At 48.3% G+C, this 22,500-nt stretch overlaps 1 protein-coding gene across 3 annotated transcripts in view; it reads left to right on the plus strand.

The window, feature by feature from the left end:
• The window catches only part of LOC105904548 (inactive ubiquitin carboxyl-terminal hydrolase 53), a 55,862-nt gene that overhangs the window by 18,474 nt on the left and 14,888 nt on the right, over positions 1–22,500 (plus strand). For all 3 annotated transcript variants that reach the window (XM_042710443.1, XM_031584827.2, XM_042710444.1), the window contains 9 exons: positions 2,710–2,823; positions 3,988–4,070; positions 4,520–4,622; positions 5,710–5,856; positions 6,960–7,109; positions 13,295–13,469; positions 14,965–15,111; positions 16,289–16,468; positions 19,715–20,534. In XM_042710443.1, coding sequence (XP_042566377.1) covers positions 2,710–2,823; positions 3,988–4,070; positions 4,520–4,622; positions 5,710–5,856; positions 6,960–7,109; positions 13,295–13,469; positions 14,965–15,111; positions 16,289–16,468; positions 19,715–20,534 — 1,919 coding nt within the window. The remainder of the gene's footprint in view (positions 1–2,709; positions 2,824–3,987; positions 4,071–4,519; positions 4,623–5,709; positions 5,857–6,959; positions 7,110–13,294; positions 13,470–14,964; positions 15,112–16,288; positions 16,469–19,714; positions 20,535–22,500) is intronic.

Here is a 22,500-nt window from a genome sequence, read left to right on the forward strand (position 1 = left end):
CCCAAACATATATACAAAACAAACAAAAAACACAAACAGTACTCAGTGCTCAGGCAAACTAGGCAAACAATATTCACAGCATGTACTTAACCTCACAGCAGGTCTGTTCTCCTTCTCTCACCCCTGATTGAGGCACCCTTTAAATAAGCCTGCCACTTTGGGCCAAATTGGTCCAATTGACCCTTGTTGGACTCAACCGTTGTAGTGGGGGAAGCCCTCCCCAAATTAGTCCTGTACATAGTAAGTGAGATTTAACATACCGTAATTTCCGGACTATAAGCCGCTACTTTTTTCCCACGCTTTGAACCTCGCGGTTTAAACAACGACGCGGCTAATTTATGGATTATGATACCTGTGACTGTATACGGTGGCTTTGTGGAGCTAGGATGCTAGCATGGATGCAGCCGCATGGATGCTTAGCTCCACGCGATTTCTCAGTATCTCAATAACTTAACTAATGTCAAAATAACCACAGTCTACCGGCGTAGACAGAACACAACTCAAAACAGTTTACAACAATACAAATCCTGTCTTTTCAAGTTCTTTAGCTCATTGGTTTCAAACTTAGCGTCTTTCTTCTATCTCACTGTCTTCAATCTAATGTTCTAGCTTCTGATTGACTCTTGCAACTGTGCTCTCTTAAAGCAACAGTGCACTTATCGTAACTGGCTGCACCTGCGGCTTATAGACATGTGCGGCTTATTTATGTTAAAAATAATTATATTTTAAAAATTCAGTGGGTGAGGCTTATATTCAGGTGCGCTCAATAGTCCGGAAATTACGGTACACATATAATCCCACCACCATGTTAACTAATGCACCCAAAACCATAAATACACTATTTGCATACACCATACATAACGCACATAATGCATAACACACTTCACATCCAACACCCCTCATGCCATCACTTCATGCAGAAGGCAATAAGGACAGGTGGCTAGTGAAATGCCTAACTAGGTGTGTGTGTGTGTGTGTGTGTGTGTGTGTGTGTGTGTGTGTGTGTGTGTGTGTGTGTGTGTGTGTGTGTGTGTGTGTGTCCAAGGTCTCTCATCTGCTCTTGTGGGGAAATGTGCGTCAAGCACAATTCTATTGCAACTGGTGAGAAGGGGGGGAATTCACCTTCTCACAGTGCTATGCTGAAGTGTATGTGTGTGTGTGTGTTCTGTGCTGAAGTCGCTCTGCTCTGTGTTCTGTCTATTGTGGGTCTGATGGCTTGTTCTGGGTTGTGTAGTCTTGCCCCAGTCTTGCCCCAGTGTTGCCCCAGTGTTGCCCCAGTGTTGCCCCAGCGTTGCCCCAGTGCTGGCCTTTGAGAAGACTGGCACTACCAAACAGAAAATGATTACAGGTCTGTGCAAAGCAAGATTACATCCATTTGGCTCAGAAGTGAGGAGGGCTGGGGGAGGACACAAACACACACACACACACACACACACACACACTGTAACGAACCCAGCTCACGGGCACGAAACATAAAGGGGAGGCCACGCAGAATTTATGATATAATAATAATACGTTATTTATTAAGGGTTACCAGTATATATTTATCTAATAATTATAGGAAAACGTGTGGTGAATGTCAGTGTTGTGGAGAGAAACAAAAGATGTAATGTACAGTCAGCTAAATGGTAATATAAACAAATGACGACGATAATCCAAAACCAACGACACTCCAAAACCAACGACAATCCAAAACCAATCTCTATTCAAACACCAACGACCAATCCAACGCTCTCCCGACTGCCATCGGATCAAGGCTTTTGTAGCCATCCAATCATGGGGTACACCTGTTGTACACCTGCTCCCCATTTCCTGCTGAGGAGACAGAGACAGAACAGGCATGCAAATATCATGGGGCGGGGCCTAGACCCGCCAGGGTCGTAACACACACACACACACACACACACACACACACACACACACACATATATATATGTATATATATAACCACACACACACACACACACCCACACCATTGAAGTGTGCCATAGGCCATATACAGTACATATTCCCCATGCCATACAGGGGATATAGTAAGTGATCAAACAGCGTACTCACACCATATACTTTATACCCATATGCTATATACCTTATGCCATATAACCTCACACCATATACTAGATACCCTCACAACATATACCCTCACACCATATGCCACATACCACATACAAAATACCATGTACCATTTTCTAAACACATTCAATGTTTTGTATACCACCTGGATGCATTTAGGTGTGTGTGTGTGTGTGTGTGTGTGTGTATGTGATGGGCAGTTATATATATGTGTGTGTGTGTGATGGGCAGTTATATATATATATGTGTGTGTTTGTGTCCTCCCCCAGCCCTCCTCACTTCTGAGCCAATGGGATGTAACCTTGCTTTGCACAGACCTGTAATCATTTTCTGTTTAGGCTAGCAGCTACACACACACTCCTTCTGTCTGAGCTAGTTTCCTCCCTAAACAGAGTTTATTTGTGCACAGAGGGCAGACAAGAAGACTAATTAACCCCATCCATCCATGTCAACAGGGTGTGTGTGTGTGTGTGTGTGTGTGTGTGTGTGTGTGTGTGTGTGTGTGTGTGTGTGTGTGTGTGTGTGTGTGTGTGTGTGTGTGTGTGTGTGTGTGTGTGTGTGTGTGTGTGTGTGTGTGTGTGTGTGCCATGAACTATGGTGAGATGTGTAATCAACCAATGTTCTGTGGTTCCACAGGAGAACTTGCTGGAGCGGATCCACCTGAACATTGTTCCTGACGCAGAGACAGACTCGTGCACCTCCAGGTCCTGCATCACGCACCAGAAGTTCGCCATGACACTCTACGAACAGGTGCTCCTCTCTCTCTCCTTCTCTCTCTCCATCTACATCATTTTAACGGGATTGCACATATACGTCAAAAAATTATCAAAAATTATAACGAAAATAAGGAAATTCTTTCTCTCGCTTTCTTTCTCTCCCTCTCTTTCTTTCTCTTTCTTTCTTTCTTTCTTTCTTTCTTTCTCTCTCTCTCTCTTTTGCATATGCACTCATTTATTCACCTACTCTCTCCCGCTGCTACTTATCTGCCCAAAACACTGTTTCTAGGCACTACTACAACTGTGTGTGTGTGTGTGTGTGTGTCAAGTATGTGTTATGTGGGTGGGGATTGGATTGCTGTCACAGTAAGGTGGCTCCTAATCAGTCAGGTTGGCATAGCGATGGCTACCGGGGAATACAGATCCATAGAATGCGCGCGCACACACACACACACACACACACACACACCCACACACAGACCTTCTGAGATGCTGGTTACTGATTTTTTTGAGAAGAGCTTATGTATTAGTTGCGAAATGCCAAGCCGTGTGTGTGTGTGTGTGTGTGTGTGTGTGTGTGTGTGTGTGTGTGTGTTTGAACTATGTGTTTTTGTACATCTTCTTACTGTAGCTCAGGAGCGATCGCTGGAAGCCTTCTTCTTTCTCTCTGCTGTGTGTGTGTGTGTGTGTGTGTGTGTGTGTGTGTGTGTGTGAACGGCTGGTCACACATCTGAAATTAAATGTAATGTGTTTCTACTAGAAATCATCATTATTGCATCACATCGTCAGTCAGTTACGTGTTTTGTAAGAGAAGGCCTGGGATGGAGTTTGGATTTAGTGAAATAGTGACAACTATGTGGGATAATAGTGTGTTTGGGGCAGATGTGGGATTATAGTGTGTTTGGGGCAGATATGTGGGATTATAGTGTGTTTGGGGCAGATATGTGGGATAATAGTGTGTTTGGGGCAGATATGTGGGATTACAGTGTGTTTGGGGCAGATATGTGGGATAATAGTGTGTTTGGGGCACTGTCAGGAGTAACTGCTGCCCACTGGTGGGGTAAAAGAGCCCAGCTGGCTGGGGTTAAGTGGTGCCAGTTGGCACGGCACATGGGTAATTAGTGGCCTTTGGTGGCACAATACTAACACCCTAGTGTGTGTGTGTGTGTGTGTGTGTGTGTGTGCTGTTCCTCCCCAGTCTGTGTGCCGGAGCTGTGGAGCCTCCTCTGACCCGCTGCCCTTCACTGAGCTGGTCCACTACGTCTCCACTACAGCCCTCTGGTAAACACACACACACACACACACACACACACACACACCTCTGGTCTGCTGCCCTTCACTGAGCTGGTCCACTACGTCTCCACTACTGCCCTCTGGTAAACACATAGACCCGCTACGCTACATCTCCACCATTGCCCATTGGTGAACACACACACACACACACACACACACACACACACACACACACACACACACAATCCTTGCGATGACCGGGTATGTCTGAGCTGTTCCCAGAGGTTCATGTAGTGCAACTCTGCTGATTAGTGTGTGTTTGACCGTAGTGTGTGTCTGTGTCTGTGTCTGTGTCTGTGTCTCTCTGTCTCTGTGTGATGCACAACTGTTAATCTGCAGCCACTGATGACTGGTAATTATTCCCCCCACCACCATTAACATATTTTTATCTGTGCGTGTGTGTGTGTGTGTGTCTGTGCTTGTGCGTGTGTGTGTAGTCAGCAGGCGTATGAGCGGCGAGAGGAGCGTCTGCGTTCGGATGACATGTTCGGGGAGCTGCTCCAGGCTGCCAGCACCATCGGGGACCTGAGGAACTGCCCAGTAGGTGTTCTCCACATTGCCTGATCACAAATGGGCCAAGGGCTCAGGCCCCCCGCATGCAGATGCGTGTCTCTCTCATCAGCAAGTTACATAAGGATGAGCGCAGCGGAGAAGAGTCTGTGTTGGGGGAATATAGGGAAAGCAGGAACAAACACACACACACTGCAGACTGCGGCCTATTTTGGAGGGTGGAGGGTGTGTGTTGACAGCTTGTGTGTGTATCTGTGTTCGGCAAGTCTGGAGGGGTGTGTGTATCTGTGTGTGGTCGGTCTGGAGGGGTGTGTGTCGTGCATCTTATGTGTCAACACACTCTCCATTTTTAATGAGACACTTTGGAGGAGGAATACACAGGTTCAGACAGAGGCCAGCCAACACAGCCCACTCCCTCTCACACACGCCGCACACACACACACACAAAAACACACACACTCTCTCACTTACACTCAGACACAGACACACAAATTACACAGTCTCTCTCTCTCTCTCTCTCTCTCTCTCTCTCTCTCTCTCACACTCACACACACTCTTTCTCTTACACATGCACGCAGGCACACACACACAGACAGAGAGAGAGACAAGGATGGACATGCTGGCTATTAATTATGTGATTTTTTCAAGGCTGGTGCATACATATAATCTTACTGTCACACAAAGCTTCACTATGTTCTTCAAGGCATTACCCCAACACAACATAAATTACCCCCCTCCTCTTTAACACAGTATAGATTACACCACCATCTTTAACACAGCATAGATCACACCACCATCTTTAACACAGCATAGATCACACCATCATCCCAGCATAGATTACCCCCTCTACTTTAACTCTGCATGGATCAATACTGTATACCCCTACTATTTTTTCTTAACACAGTCTAGAACTAAATACCCAAAAACCTTCTCTGTTGTTATGGAATGTGTGTTTGTGTACAGTTCTATCGACGTTCTATTGACGTTCTAAGTGATGATGGTTGTAGTCATTTGTGTGTGGTGGTGTGTTACTGTATTGTCTACTGTATGTGTGTTAAAAATGTGTGTTAATCCTGTGTGTGTGTGTGTGTGTGTGTGTGTGTTTCCCTCTCCCCAGAGTAACTGTGGCCAGCGTATAAAGATCCGGCGTGTGTTGATGAACTCTCCTGAGATTGTCACCATCGGGTTCGTCTGGGACTCAGAGCAGTCAGATCTCACAGAGGACGTCATCAGGGCCCTGGGCCCCCACCTCAGCCTCTCTGGGGTGAGGAGGCCCCACAGTGTGTGTGTGTGTGTGTGTGTGTGTGTGTGTGTGTGTGTGTGAGAGAGAAAGCAACGTAGAAAGAGAGGGAGAGACAGGGGGAGAGAGAGAGAGGATAGATAGATAGAGAGAGAGAGAGAGAGAGAGAGGGAGGGAGGGATGGATGGAGGGAGGGAAGGAGGGAACATCCTCACGATGCACTGGCCTCTGGTGTTCCATCATGTGTAACATCATGACTGTAAAGCAGGCGGAGAACACGCCACTGCAGGGGTGGAGCAGGTGCACACACACACACACACACACACACACACACACACACACACACACACACACACACACCTGGACACGGAACAGAGCCATCATCATGCTAAAACACACACACACCCACACACACACCCCTGGACAAGGAACAGAGCCATCATCATGCTAAAACACACACACACACACACAACACCCCAGGACACGGAACCGAGCTATTATCATGCTAAAACACACACCCACACACACGCACAGCAGAGATGCCCTAACACCATCACACCCCCAGAAACAAAGCACAGACGTCAGCTGCAGAACTCCCTCCAGTTAATGTGCAACAAGAAACTCCCTGGAAACAAAGGAGTGATGTCAGCATCATAACACAAACACACACACACACACACACACACACACACACACTCTCTCTTTCTCTCGCTCTAGATTGATTCACTCTATGGTATTAATTGTTTGTGATGCCCAAGCAGAACCTTCTCTTCAGAAAAGACGAAAAAGCCAAGACACAGCCAGACACACACACACATGTTTACACCCATTCATACACACATACACACATGGCTTTACACGCCTCTACACAGAAGCACACTCGCATACAGTACCTAAACAAACCTCTAGAGTCCCTTACACTGTGTTTGACTGGTCTTCCACCAGCGTACACGGATAAAAGGCAAAGTCCAGCAGTTTCCAACAGCTGCCTTGTAATAACCTTGTTCTGAAAATGTAGGACTTTTCTATTCCAAAATAACAGCACAGACACGTCTCTGATTATCACACTAAGCACTCTGTTTGTGTGTGTGTGTGTGTGTGTGTGTGTGTGTGTGTGTGGTCTTCAGCTCTTCTACCAAGTGACGGACGACCAGGCTAAGCGTAGTGATCTTCTGCTGGTGGGGATGATCTGCTTCTCCAGTCGCCATTACTGCACCTTCGCCTACCACACCAAATCAGCCAAGTGGGTCTTCTTTGATGACGCCACCGTTAAAGAGGTGTGTTCTCTCTCCCTTATAATCATAAACACACACACAAACACATTTGCCAATCCTTTCCTCAACATCTCTTCGTCTGGATTTAACTGTGTACCTCTCATATGCCCTTTCATACACACACACACCGACATGCACACGCACACACACACATACCGACATCTACAGACACACATGTTCACAACCACATACCTAAATATTAGAATACTAGAGCACAGGCAGACAATCTGGGAACTCCAGTTAGCAGAGCATTTCACAAGAGCATATGTATCATGATGCTACCCATTAGCAGGATGCTACACTTCTGTATGAGAAGTCATTAGCAGGATGCTACATTAGTCTGTATGAGAACTCATTAGCATTAGCAGGATGCTACATTAGTCTGTATGAGAACTCATTAGCATTAGCAGGATGCTACACTACCCTGTATGAGAACTCATTAGCAGGATGCTACACTACCCTGTATGAGAACTCATTAGCAGGATGCTACAATAGTCTGTATGGGAACTCGTTAGCAGAATGCTACATGAGAGGATGCTGTGATGAAGCACTGGAGGACTCGGACTGCCAGGCTCTTTGCTGACTAAGTGAAATCTGCAGACGGGAATCATCCCTGAGGATTAGTGTAATGGGGCTTTTCAAAAAGCCTGTGTGTGTGTTTGCGTCAGGAGTGTGTGTCTGTGTTTTGGGTAATGTGTGTGTTTTGTTTGTGTTTTGTTTGTGTATATGCCTTTAAATATTAGTTTGAATGTCTGGATGGTCTGTCTGCAGATCTGTTTTTGGGTGCTGGGGCAAGCCCTGTCGTGTGAGTGTGTGTGAAACAAACACACAGAGAGAGAGAGAGAGAGAGAGAGAGAGAGAGAGAGAGAGAGAGAGAGAGAGAGAGAGAGAGAGAGAGAGAGAGAGAGAGAGAGAGAGAGAGAGAGAGAGAGAGAGAGAGAGAGAGAGAGAGAGAGAGAGAGAGAGAGAGAGAGAGAGAGAGAGAGAGAGAGAGAGAGAGAGAGAGAGAGAGAGAGAGAGAGAGAGAGAGAGAGAGAGAGAGAGAGAGAGAGAGAGAGAGAGAGCGCTGGGGTTCAGTGTGTGTAGGCTTATTCTCCCTCTCTCTAGGTTCTGCAGATGGCACTAGGATGCAGTCTGATATTAAGTTTCTGCATGTACACAGTGGTGTGTGTGTGGTGCCGGTGGAGGACCTGCATCAATCCACTGGCGGGCAGCTTGTGCTGTGTGAGCAGTTCAGCAGCAGCAGCAGCAGCACACTCGCCAAGATGAATCACCCAACCACACACACACATCCAACAGCACCACACACAAACACAGAGAAAGCCAGCCAGCACCCTTGCCAAGATTAATCTCTACACACAAACACACACACCTGAGAGTACACAAACACACACACCTGAGAGTACACAAACACACATACAACATCTCACACACACACACACACACACACTCTCTCTCTCAGTCACACAAAGTCACACAGCAGCCAGCTCTTTCAACAAGATGAATCTCTCTCCCTGTAAACAGACACACATCAGCCTAGAGTCACATGCACATGTACACACACACACACACACATATAATGTATATACACACAAGCATAGTCACATGCCCACATACTCCTCCAGGGTAGCCAATCCACCCACCCAGGTGCCACACACACACACACACACACACACACACACACACACACACACACACACACACACACTCACACACACTCACACACAAATTACACACTCTCTCTCTCTCACACACACACACTCTCTCTTTTACACATGCACGCAGGCACACACACACAGACAGAGAGGGAGAGAGACAAGGATGGACATGCTGGCTATTAATTATGCTATAACCACAACTACAGTACATGTACAGTACAAGCCACAAAGCCAAAGCACTCCTGAACACTCTCCACACATTTCCCTTCCTCCTCCTCACCTTTCACCTCCTCCACACCTGAACACACACCTTTCCTCTCCTCCACGCCTGAACTCACACCTTTCCTCTCCTCCACGCCTGAACACACACCTTTCCCCTCCTCCACGCCTGAACACACACCGCTGATGTTAACACACATTATTCCCCTCACCACACTGATGTTCCTCATGCTGTGTGCGGCTGGGAAGGGTTCTCTGCAGCAGAGTGCATGCTTGCTCTTCCTCTTCCTATTCTGTTCTCTCTCTCTCTCCTCTGTTCTCTTTCCCTCTTCTGTACTCTCTCTTCCTTTCCCTCTTCTGTTCTTTCTCTCTCTCTCTCCATATTCTGTACTCTCTCTTCCTCTCCATCTTCTTTTCTCTCTCCTGTTGTCTCTCCCTCTTCTGTGCTCTCTCCCTCTCCCTCTTCTGTTTTTTCTCTTTCCCCCTCTTCTGTTCTCCCTCTCCCTCTCCCTCTTCTGTTCTCTCTCTCTATTCTGTTTTTTCTCTCTCTCCCTCTACCTCTTCTGTTCTCTCTCTCTCTCCTTCTTCCTGTTTCTTTAAAGAATGCTCGTGGTGGCATGTGTTTACACAGCTGTGTGTGTGCTTTGAGTCCTCAGAGGTGTGTGTGTGTGTGTGTGTGTGTGTGTGTGTGTGTGTGTGTGTGTGTGTGTGTGTGTGTGTGTGTGTGTGTGTGTGTGTGTGTGTGTGTGTGTGTGTGCGTATGACTGTCTAAACCCCCAGCTGGAGCTAAAGAGTCAAGGGAGGTGATGCAGTTAGCTGTTGTTTCAATGTTTCACCTATGCAGTGTGTGTGGGTGTGTGTGTGTAATTTCACCCGTAGTCTAATTAAATTAAATTTTATTTATATAGTGCCAAAACAATAACATTTAACAGAGCCCAGGGCCTGAACCCCCTTACAGCAAGCACACTGGCGACAGGGGCAATGAAAAACTCCCTGTTAACAGGAAGAATTCTTAAGCAGAACCTCGGCTCATGGGGGGGCGGGCAGGGGGGCATCTGCTTACAGCCAGCCGGGTAGATACGTAGAGCTAGAACAAATTTGGAATACAGTGTGCTTGTAAGGTTACTATTACATACAAGTACAAGTATTGGAACAGAAAAGTATGTCGATGATGGCAATTATATATTATTATTATTATCATATATGCAGGTAAATGCTATATGAGATAAAGTAGGTGTAGGCAGTGGGGTGGGGATGGTTAGGTGTAGGCAGTGTGGTGGGGATGGTTAGGTGTAGGCAGTGTGGTGGGGATGGTGAGGTGTAGGTATAAGAGAGAGAAAAATGTGTTAGTAAACATCGATTTGATAGAGATCAAATAATATGATATAGGAGAGGGAGAGGCTGCCTGGCAAGGTGTATGGGAATTTTGTTTATGTTCAGTTTTGATGAGTTATGTTTAATTATGGTTGGCTGACATGGTGCATGTGAATTTAAGTTAGGATAGCAAGGATGGCAGGATACACAACACACGTTGTATGCTGTACCCGGGATCCTTAGAGGCCCTCCTTCACAGTACAACATGCGCTGTCTGTAGCCCAGTTTGATTGATATTGGGAATTTGATATGTGTTTTGTTGTGATGAGTTCTGTTTAGTCATATTGTTTGACATGGTATATGGTGATTTTTAGTTTTACAAACATAGTAGGGTGGCAGGATACAATAGCAGTGCACAACTGGCTGGCGACAGCCGCAACACACGCTGCATGCTGTACCCGGGATCCGTAAGAGCACTCCTTCACGGTACAACATGCGCTGTCTGTAGCCCACTGCTGCTAAACACAACAACATGGCCAGCAAGAAGAGGTAAATAATGTGGCGACAGGCGATAGGTTTTTGATACATTATTCATGACTATGGGATGCGCTGAAGAGGAATATCTTTAGTGTCGATTTGAATATGGAAAGGGTGTCTGCACCTCGGATGAAAGCAGGAAGATTATTCCACAGGAAAGCAGGCTGGACAGCAAAAGGCTCTGCCTCCTATTGTGCATTTTTATGTTCCTGGAATTACAAGGATACCTGCACTCTGGGAACAAAGTGATCTTGGTGGGCAGTAGGGGTCAACTAATTCCTTGAGGTAATTTGAGGCTAAGCCGTTTAGGGCTTTGTATATTAGATGGAGTACTTTTAAATCAACTTTTGACAGTGCAGAGAGGCAAGTACAGGTGAGATATGTTCATATTTTTTTGTTCTAGTGAGTGTGCGAGCAGCAGCGTTCTGTATAAGTTGAAGGCTCTGTAGTGAATTGTTGCGGAAAGCTTTGCAGTTATCTAGGCACGATGTAATAAAAGCGTGGATTCGCAATTTGAAGGGATATAACTTTTCTGATTTTGGCAATATTGCGTAGATGAAAAATGTTGTCTTTGAGATCTGTTTCATGTGTGAGTCAAGTTGAGTTCCACCTGTCTGTTTCTATTGCTCTGCCAAATTGTCTCCTCTGTGTGTGTGAGGGCATGTGGGTGGGTGTGTTTGGGGGCGTGTGTGTGAGGGGTCATGTGTGTATGTGTGTGTGTTTGGGGGCTTGTGTGTGGGTGTGTTTGGGGGCGTGTGGATGTGTGTTTGGGGGCATGGGTGTGTGTGTGTGTGTTTGGGGGCATGTGTGTGAGTGTGTTTGGGGGCGTGTGTGTGTGTGTGTGGATGTGTGTTTGGGGGCGTGGGTGTGTGTGGCTGTGTTTGGGGGCATGTGTGTGTGTGGGGGCGTGTGTGTGTGTGTGAGGGGCAGCGTGTGTGTGTGTGTGTGTGTGAGGGGCAGTGTGTGTGTGTGTGTGTGTGTGTGTGTTAGGGCTGTCAAAATTGCTCAAAAATGACGTTCGAATATTCGCTTTAAAAAAACACATATATTCGAACATATTCGAATTTCTGGTTGCACATTAGGCAGGTCAATAACAGGAAATTAATACAACGAGACATAACTACTTGTCTAGGTTATTTATTGAAGTTTAAACATATTTAACAACATATTACCTACACAAAAATAAGTTAATTAACTAATGGCCAAGACCGCAGAGCCTCTCGCTCGCACAGACGCACTCTTTCTTTCTCTCTCTTTCTCCCTCTCGGTCGCGCTCTCTGCGCATAGCGGTTTAAATGAACGACAACAAGGGATACAGTACCTCGGTTCCAGTGCTTCACAGAACTCCCTGAAGCCTATCCCATCCACCACACTGATCGGCCTCATGTCCTTGCATATGAACAAAATCAATTTTTGCGTGCAGGCCTCCTGTCGTGCCGCAGACAACGAACTTGTGACAGACGGCGCAAAATATGTATCCAGACGTGGCTGTTTCGCTGAAGTTCCACATATTATGCCATATTCACTTGGGTGCACATTTTGGAGATGTAGCCTCAAGTTGCTAGTTGTTGAATGGTAAGCTAACGCTAGCTTACATAGCTACACTACTTTATCTGTAGGCTCAACAAGTTTACCATCAACTGCCCAAAATCCGAAATATTTCCAGACATCACTCTTTAGATTTTTGGGGGTTACAATCACTTTCTCTGCTGCGGTCAAGCAGGGTTCTGCACTTTCTGCCATCTTCCACCAAGTCAACTGTCAGCAGTGAGGCTGTGCCAGACATTGCGACTCCTGTGACCTGTCCCTGACCTCAGGCGCGCGCCCACCCGCAAAGCAGACAGTGCTGCCGCTGTTGTTTTTTTGGTTTTTTTACATTCGAATATTAATTTTCACATTCGAAATTCTATTTTTAACAACTATTCGAATATATATTCGAATTTAGAATATTCGTTGACAGCCCTAGTGTGTGTGAGGGGCAGCATGTGTGTGTGTGTGAGGGCAACGTTTATGTGTGTGAGGGCAGCGTGTGTGTGTGTATCTGAGGTGTGTGTGTGTGTGTGTGTGTGTGTGTGTGTGTGTGTGTGTGTGTGTGTGTGTGTGTGTTAAAGTGGTGTAGAGGGGGGTTTAGAGTCACAGGAGTCCCAGTGAGGACAGTCAGCGCCACACTGCTGACGTCCCTCAGGTTTGCATATGAGAACAGACCGTCTCCAGAGAGAGTGTGTTTATGCAAATAGGTGTTGTGTCATAATATCCAGGCGCTCTATGGTCAGGTGTTCTGTCGTAATGTCCAGGTGCTCTATGGTCAGGTGTTCTGTCGTAATGGTCAGGTGTTGTATTGTAATGGTCAGGTCTTGTGCTGTAATGTTTAGGTATGTTGCTGTAATGTTCAGTTGTTGTGCTGTAATGTTCAGGTGTTCTGGTCTAATATCCAGATTGTTTTTGTGTGTGTCTCGTCAGGTGGGCTCCAGGTGGAAGGACGTGGTGGCTAAGTGCATTAAAGGCCACTTCCAGCCTCTGCTGCTGTTCTACTCCAACCCTGATGGGAGCGCCATTGTCTCCGATGACCCCGCCCAGCAGAGACCCACCAGCGCCTGGAGCCATCACAAGAACCCCACCAATGGAGACGCCACAGGTGAGCTCACACAGCACAGGTAGGGGCCCCACAGCACAGGTAGGGGCCCCACAGCTCCAAGCACAGGGGGCGGTGAGACTCCAGCGGTTAGGAGGTGCTACCCCTCTGGCCACACAGCACATTACAGGCAAGAACAGACACACAGCACAGTACAGGTGAGGACAGACACACAGAGGCTGCTGAGACTCTCTGACTGTGTTGGTCACCATGATGACGTACAGTCAGTACACCACAACCTTCAGTCGTTCCAGAACAGAACACAGAAGTTACAGAATGTTCTTCTGCCACTCCTCACCCCCTGCCCAATCAGAGTCTTTGAACTAACACACACACACACCACATGATGTCATGATGCCCTGTATAAAGAGCCGGCCTAGTTGGTGTGGTAATATGCGTAGTGGAGAGTGCAGAGGCATTTAGACAATGAGTGTGTGTGTGTGTGTGTGTGTGTGTGTGTGTGTGTGTGTGTGTGTGTGTGTGTGTGTGTGTGTGTGTGTGTGTGTGTGTGTGTGTGTGTGTGTGTGTGTGTGTGTGTGTGTGTGTGTGTGTGTGTGTGTGTGTGTGTGTGTGTGTGTGTGCGCGAGTGCTTGTGCAACACAGCAGTCACGCCACAGTCTTGATCAGACGCTTCACAGCCAGCTGACAACCACTGGGCTGTGTGCGTGTGCGTGTGCGTGCGTGCGAGAGGTTGTTTCTCGGGGAGCTGAATTCTCCAGCTGACTTCACATGTACACACACACACACACACACACACACACACACACACACACACACACACACACACACACACACACACATATGCACACACACATGAACACACACACACTCTGTTGTAGATGGTTTGAAAAAGAGCTCTGACCCCAAACATAACTGCTAGCTCTAGCAGCTCATAGACAAAAGCCTCTCAGTGTGTGTGAGCCATGTGATGTGTGTGTGTGTGTGTGTGTGTGTGTGTGTGTGTGTGTGTGTGTGTGTGTGTGAGAGAGAAAGAGAGAGAGAGAGTCTCTGTGTCTGTGTGCGTGTTTGTGAGAGAGTCTCTGTGTGTGTATGTGTGTGTGTGAGCCATGTGATGTATAAGGCATGTTGTGAGTCTCTGTCTGTTTTTGTGTGTGTGTTTGTAGATGTGTTTGACATGGTGTGTGTGTGTGTGTGAGCCATGTGGTGTGAGAATATGTGGATGTTAGACATGGTGTGTGTGTGTGTGTGTTAGCAATGTGGTGAAGAGGGATACCCACACATGGATTCTCTGCATTTCCCTTCTCCTCCAGCTCACAAACAGGAATCTGTGTGTGTGTGTGTGTTTGTGCTGCAACTCACACACAGGAATGTGTGTGTGTGTGTGCTGCAGCTCACACACAGGAATGTGGTTCATCCTGTTTTTCTTGCTCTCCTCCTAAACTCCTCGTCTCTCTTCTTTTCCTCCCCTCCATCTCTCCACCTCCCCTCCATCTCTTCTCTCTCCTCCCCTCCTCCTCCATGTTCTCCTGGGTTCCAGACGTTCCTCAGGCGCCACTGAAGAAGCTGGAGCTCACACGGGAGAACGTGAGTGCTCTGCTGTCTGGAAACGGAACCCTGAAGGTGAAGACGCCGACGTCACTCTTCAGCCGAGGGAACAACCAGACCAGCGGGGGCCGAGGACCCGGTACGGTCTCTCTCTCTCTCACACACACACACACAGACACACACACAGAGTACTGATAGTAGTACTGCTCACACACACAGCCTTCCATTTAAGACAGGGTTACCTTAACCCTAACCCAGGGGTCCACAGACATCAATACTAGAAACACAAGTTTCACGAGTACACGTCAAAGAGTTGGTGTCATTGATTCATTGATTGAAGTTTTTATTTACCCCTAAATAGTTTTCCAAATGCAAGCTAAGTCATTTCTATTGCTAGGCAACCTAAACTAATGCTACCTTAACGCAACCCACTGGACACACACACACACACACACACACACACACACACACACACACACACACACACACCAGCCCAGTCTGACTCCACATGTACTCATTCTGAGAGTGAGAGTCTGACCAGTGAAAGCTGCTGTCCTCCAGACACACAGCAGAGAGGGAGGGGTTTGGAAGAGAAGGGAGAAGAGAATGTTAGGGAGAGAGAGGGAAAGAGGGAGAGAGAGAGAGAGCGAGAGAGCGAGAGAGCGAGAGGGAGTGTGTGTGTGTGTCTGATTAAAGGCCCTCTGAATGGCCCCTTGAGGTGGGTCTGGAGAAAGGCCTGTGGATTTCACATTATTGCTGCACATTCCATTTCCTATGAAGAGCCCTGAAGGCCCTCTGCAGCAGTAAGACCTCGAAGCCCTTATGGGGCCTCACACGGTTCAACTAGTTCCCCTCGAAACCCTTATGGGGCCTCACACGCTTCAACTAGTTCCCCATGGAGCCCTTATGGGCCCTCACACGGTTCCACTAGTTCCTCACGGAGCGTCTTCGGTTCAGCCAGGTTTCCACAGTTCTCACAGGGTTCCACTACTTTCCCTCTCAGCATCTATTGATGTGGATCTGTGGACTTCTATGGTTCAGCTGGCTTTCATGGCATTCTCTAAGAGTTCCGCTGTTCCACTAGTTCCCCTCTCTGGATCATCCTGGCTCCTGCCTGTTCTCAGACTGTTCCACTGTTCCACTCTCCAGACTCCCTGCAGTCAGCTGGTGTCTGGTTTGGGACCTTCCATGTGATTGGTTGTTTGGTCCGAGTTCTTTTGCGTGATTGGTTGTTTGGTCGGACGCCTTCCGTGTGATTGGTTGTCTGGTTGGAGGTCTTTCGTGTGATTGGTTGTTTGGTTGTTGTGTCTCCACAGTGAAAGTGTCGAGTGAGCCGCGGAGCCGCTTCCAAGAGTTGTCCAGGGAAGTGGCACAGCGGGCAGGAGAGCTGAGGGGTGCCAACCTCGCCAAGAAGGAATCGGCGAGGTCAGAGAGGTCAGACCGGTCAGAGAGGTCAGAGAGGGCACACAGACGCCACGAGACGCTACGCAACCGAGGTAAGTGCACAAACACACATACAGTACCTCTCCCCTCCCTCCTCTCTCCTCCCTCATCTCTCCTCTCTCCTCTCTGGTCTCCAGCTCCTTCCTCCTCCTCCTTCCTCTCTCCTCTCCTCTCCTCTTCTCTCCTCTCTCGGGGTCCCAGTGCTGCTTATGGAAGCACGGGCTGCAGAAATGTGTCAGAAAAGAGGCTCAGTATTCAGCACTGACATCTGCACCCGCACAGAGCTACTGGCACACACACACACACACCCTCTGCCCTCCTGTGCACTTACACACACACACACACACACACACACACACCCTTTGCCCTCCTGTGCATTCACACACACACACACACACACCCTATGCCCTCCTGTGCACTTACACACACATACACACAAGCTGCTGCCATCACTACACCAGCCATGCATGAACACAGTTCCAGGCTCACGCCCCTCATGAGCAGCAGCTAACAGCTAACAGCTAACATTCTGGCTTCATATTCATCTAACAGAGGCTGGCCAGCTTCACTGCAATGTGTCAGTCTGGCCAGCTTCACTCCAGTGTCTCAGTCTGGCCAGCATCACTGCAATGTCTCAGTCTGGCCAGCTTCACTGCAATGTGTCAGTCTGGCCAGCTTCACTGCAATGTCTCAGTCTGGCCAGCTTCACTGTAATCTCACGCTCTGGTCACTGCTACCTTACTGTCTGGTCACGTGCACAATGATCTAACAGATAGCCGATAAGCTTCTCTTTGAAGTTCTGACTGCTTCAGCTTTACTGTGAACACAGATTGTGCTTTGCTGCTTGGCACTCTGGGTAAAGCTAATGCTAATGTTCCACTGCTGCCAGCTTCCTGAGCCTCCCCATAGAGGAGACTGAGGCTTGGGCCGCCCTCGCTCTCAGGGCTGTCCTGTGAGAGTGATGGCTGGGGAAGAGGTAACTCCGAGGTTAATGTTGGCACTGCAGATGGAGCCATTAGTCATGCCCACAGTATTGCCCCCCTAAGAAGCGTCTTTTCACATTTAAATGACGTAAGTGACTAGTGGCATGCCATCACCTCGGCCATGTGGTGAGAGTGGGTGTGAGTCACGTCTGATTGATCATTCACGCATGCACACACACACACACACACACACACACACACACACACACACACACACACACACACGTCTTGTGCAGATGCGTGTAGTGATTTAGTTTAGTCTTCTCTCCCCGTCAGCACAATCCTGCTAGCGCACCTAGCTAATGGTTCATTAGCCAGCCCTGTGATGGGAATCCTCAGTGCACATGCCAGCTCACACACATCATGTGTCATTACCTCCCCCTGTGTGTGTGTGTGTGTGTGTGTGTGTGTGTGTGTGTGTGTGTGTGTGTGCGTGCACATGTTCACCTCATTCCATTATAGTTCAATTATAGTTTTTTTATGATTTCATAAAGCAGATTCATCCTTCTATGGGTTCAACTGAATGAGACCCACTGCTTGTGTGTGTGTGTGTGTGTGTGTGTGTGTGTGTGTGTGTGTGTGTGAAACCTCAGTAGTCAACAGTCTCTCTCTCTGTCTCTGTCTCTCTCTCCCCCTTCTACAAGTCTTTAATACACACGCACACACACACACACACACACACACACACACACACACACACACACACACACACACACACACACTCCCCATGGGTCAGCATGTGACTGCTTGTCGTGTTCAATCCCAGTATGCTGCCGGCTGTTCTCTCATGGGGTGCTGAGTGAAAGGAGTGTGTGTGTGTGTGTGCTGTGTGTGTGTGTGTGTGTGTGTGTGTGTGTGCTGTGTGTGTGTATACGTGTGCGTGTGTGCGCGTGTAGGCAGGCATGCGTGCATGAATGCGAGATGCTAACATTTCTGCCCTTTTCTCTCAAGTAGTTGTTGACATGCTAGCAGGTGTTCTAAAGCTGTGTGTGTGTGTGTGTGTGTGTGTGTGTGTGTGTGTGTGTGTGTGTGTGTGTGTGTGTGTGCATGTGCATGAGAGACACGGCCTGAAAATGTGTTAAATCTGTCTCCGTGGTGTTTTTCATCTCTGCCCATATTTGTCACACGCACACACACACACACACAGACATACATCCACACACACACACAAACGCAGAGACATACATCTCACAGTGCATACATCACACACCCTCACTGCAGAGCTGTTGTTCTTTTCATGTCTTTGAGACAACATTGACGCCAAGTGTCACTTAAATTAGTTTTTTTTCCTCTGAAAGTTGCCTTACGGGATCAAATGCCAGTCTCTCTCACACACACACACCCACATTCACATACACACACACACAAACACCAGTGCTTTGTTGAGTTGCAGGCAGGGTCTGAGAATATAAGGGCATTGCGACATAGGTGCTATGGAGGGTGTGTGTGCTGGCTTTAGAGACACAATCACCATCACTCTGTCTTGCACACACACACACACACGCGCACACACCCATGCGTGTAAACACACACAGACACATACGTAAACAAACGCACATGCGCACACAGAAAGGTCGAACAGGCTGAGATGAATGACCCAAACTTAAGCAGATTCAGTGTGAAGCCACAAGCACACATAACTATAAAGGTCACAGAGGCCATCAGACACCCAGGCCTGAGATGGATGGTCTAGACTGTAGTGGGAGTTGTGCTTACTCACTCCTGAGTGTGTGTGTGTGTGTGTCTGCGTGTATGTGTGTGTGTGCTTCATCACTCCTGATTGTGTGTGTGTGTGTGTGCTTCATCACTCCTGATTGTGTGTGTGTGTGTGTGCTTACTCACTTCTGTGTGTGTGTGTGTGTGTGTGTGTGTGTGTGTGTGTGTGTGTGTGTGTGTGTGTGTGTGTGTGCGTGTGCGTGTGTGTGTGTTTGTGTGTGTACTTACTCACTTCTGATTGTGTGTGTCTGTGTGTATGTGTGTGTGTGTGTGTGTGTTTGCGTGTGTGTGTGTGTGCTTACTCACTCCTGATAATGACACCAGCTGAATCCTCTTCATTCCCCAGTGCTCCTGTTCCTGTGTGTTTTTCATTCATTTCAGTAATTAGTGTGTAAACGCTCTCATAGCTCTTGTAAGGCTGCGGTTCGCAGAGGCACCATTGAGCAACTAACGTCTCAACATGGAGAGAGAGAGTTTAAAATGATGGTATCTTTCTAATTTAACGACGGTGGTTGTACAATGATGCTTTCGGAAAATGCACCCCTGCCGAGGGGGTGTGTGTGTGTGTCTGTGTGTAACCTCCCTGCTCTCATCCTACAGATGTGCACCAGGAGAGGGCGCTGTCACGGTCACTCTCCCCTCCAGAGAACGGCTTCCGGCAGCACGTGGAGCAGCGGCTGTACAGCAGCCAGGGCCGAGGACCGATCCGTGTGGAACGCCTTCCCCACGAGCCGCGCTCACAATCGCATGAACCTCGCACAAACACACACGACCAGAGCTCACACTCGAACTTGCGGCTGCCCCTCCCCCTCCCCCACAGCAGTTACAGCTCCAGTTCCAGCAGAGGGGCGGGGCACTACAGCCGGAGGGCGGAGCATGCTAACACTAATGCTAACGGCTATGATACCGATAGCAGCCAGGACTCCCGCGATCGGCATGGTTACAGCCACAGCAGCCGGGCCAACCGCGCCTGGCGTCCGATGCGTGAGGCGCTCAACGTCGACAGCGTGATGAGCGGCCAAGAGAGGCGGGGTCAGCCATCTGCGCAGCAGGGTAGCCCCCGGCGACGACCGTCCAATCACGAGAGGCCACTGGAGCGCGAGCGCGACTCTGCCGACCTCTGGGTTCGGGACGAGCGGAAGCCAAAGAACCTGATGACCATCTACGAGGACGAGCAGCGCACGGAGCTGGGCAGCCGCAGCTCGCTGGACTCGGACGGACGCGGCGCCGCCCAGGACGAGCGGCCCAAGGGCCAGAACAGCCTGCAGGTCCGCAACGAGGCCTGGAAGATCCAGCGCACCGAGTCCGGCTACGAGAGCAGCGACCGCCTCAGCAACGGCTCCGCCAACCTCGACTCGCCGGTGGTGGAGGGCTTCGGCTCCAAGGACCTCTGGCCAATCCCAGAGCTCCACACGCCACGGTGAGCCACAGACCACACACTCATGCCGTCATCACTACACAAACACACACGCACACACACACTCAAGCGGTCATAAACACACACACACACACTCATGCTGTCATAACCACTCACACACACTCATGCTGTCCTAAACACACACACACTCATGCTGTCATAAACACACACACACTCTCATGCGGTCATAGCCACTCAAACACACTCATGCTGTTATAAGCACCCTCATTTGACATCCCACTTAATATATCAACCACTGACATATGATCTGTTATAAACACTCACATTCATGCCTTCATAACTCAACTTCAGGTAATTTAATGAACCCTGACACAAAACTGCTGCTAGTTACAAACAGACAGTGTAAACAGCAGCAGGGGCCAGTAGATAAGAGGTGTGGCTTGCCATGAAGGACGTGATTTACTCTAGCGATTTTACAGACATGTTAACAGGCCATTTCTTTGATGTCTTTCTCTTCATTTTAATGGTTATAAACCTGTCAGGTGGAAATAACTTCTCGGCCCTGTGGAGGTTGGGTGAAGCTGAGGCGTGAATTTCTTAGTGATAAAAGGGTTTACACGGTGGGCACCGAGCTCTTCTGAAATATGAACCCTCACGTATAGTTAGTGCGTATGGGTTAGAGTGTGTGTGTGTGTGTGTGTGTGTGTGTGTGTGTGTGTGTGTGTGTGTGTGTGTGTGTGTGTGTGTGTGACTGACCTCACACATAGTTATCCCTGGGTCTTAAGTGCTTTTTAACTGTGGGTCTGAGCTTTGGTCAATAATGTTGATTTTTATATGAAGAGCAATGGGTCCTCACCCCCACTGACTAACTAACTACCCTCAGTACTGCCCCTGCTGACTAAATAACTACCCTCAGTACTGCCCCTACCCCCACTGACTAACTAACTACCCTCATTACTGCCCCTAACATCACTGACTAACTAACTACCCCTACCCCTACTGACTAACTAACTACCCTCAGTACTGCCCCTACTCCCACCCAGAGGGAATCAATGCCCACCCAATACTGCAGAGAGGCCAGATCAAAACTCGGTCACTCCTTTTTTTCTCTCTCTCTCTTTCTCCCTCCCTCCCGCCTCTCTCTCTTACACACACACTCACACACACACACTCACACACACACATACACACACACACACGCTCGATGGCCGTTCAGTGGACATAGGTGTAGTAAGTGGAGCAGTCACATGCTCTCTGTTATGCAGCCAAACCTGAGTACACTGTACTGACCTGCTCTGACCCCACGTCAGCAGTCACACATGCGCGCACACACCCACACACACACACACACACACACACACACACACACACACACACACACACTTCTCTCTAAAGTTGAACACACACACACACTTACCCCACAGCACCCGTCTCCAAAGATTAACAGACTAACGTACCCACACACATCCCTCTGTAAGATTACACACACACACACACACACACACACACACACACACACACACACACACACTCTCACACACACACACTCTTACACAGTCTTCACCCTACGGCATTCCTCTGTAGTTTTATGTACTTACACACACACACACACACACGCAGACACACACACACAAAACACACACACACTCACTCATACTCTTACACAGTCTTCACCCATTCCTCTGTAGTTTTATGTACTTAACACACACACACACACACACACACACGCAGACACACACACACACACACAAAACACACACACCCCACAGCATCTTTCTGTATTTCTCTCTCACACACACACACACACACACACACACACACACACACACACACACACACATCCCAGATGAACTGCAAGTTCACTGGGGTTATGCCCCTCCACCCCTCCACCCTGGTGGCACTTCACAAGAGATGGAGAATATTAACCTCCGTCTTGTGCCGCTCAGAACATGGCCGGACATAAATATTAATGATGCCGTTTCTAAACATTTGATTTTTATCTATTTTA

This window comes from Clupea harengus, chromosome 18 (assembly GCF_900700415.2).
Source record: "Clupea harengus chromosome 18, Ch_v2.0.2, whole genome shotgun sequence".
NCBI classification, from domain to species: domain Eukaryota; kingdom Metazoa; phylum Chordata; class Actinopteri; order Clupeiformes; family Clupeidae; genus Clupea; species Clupea harengus.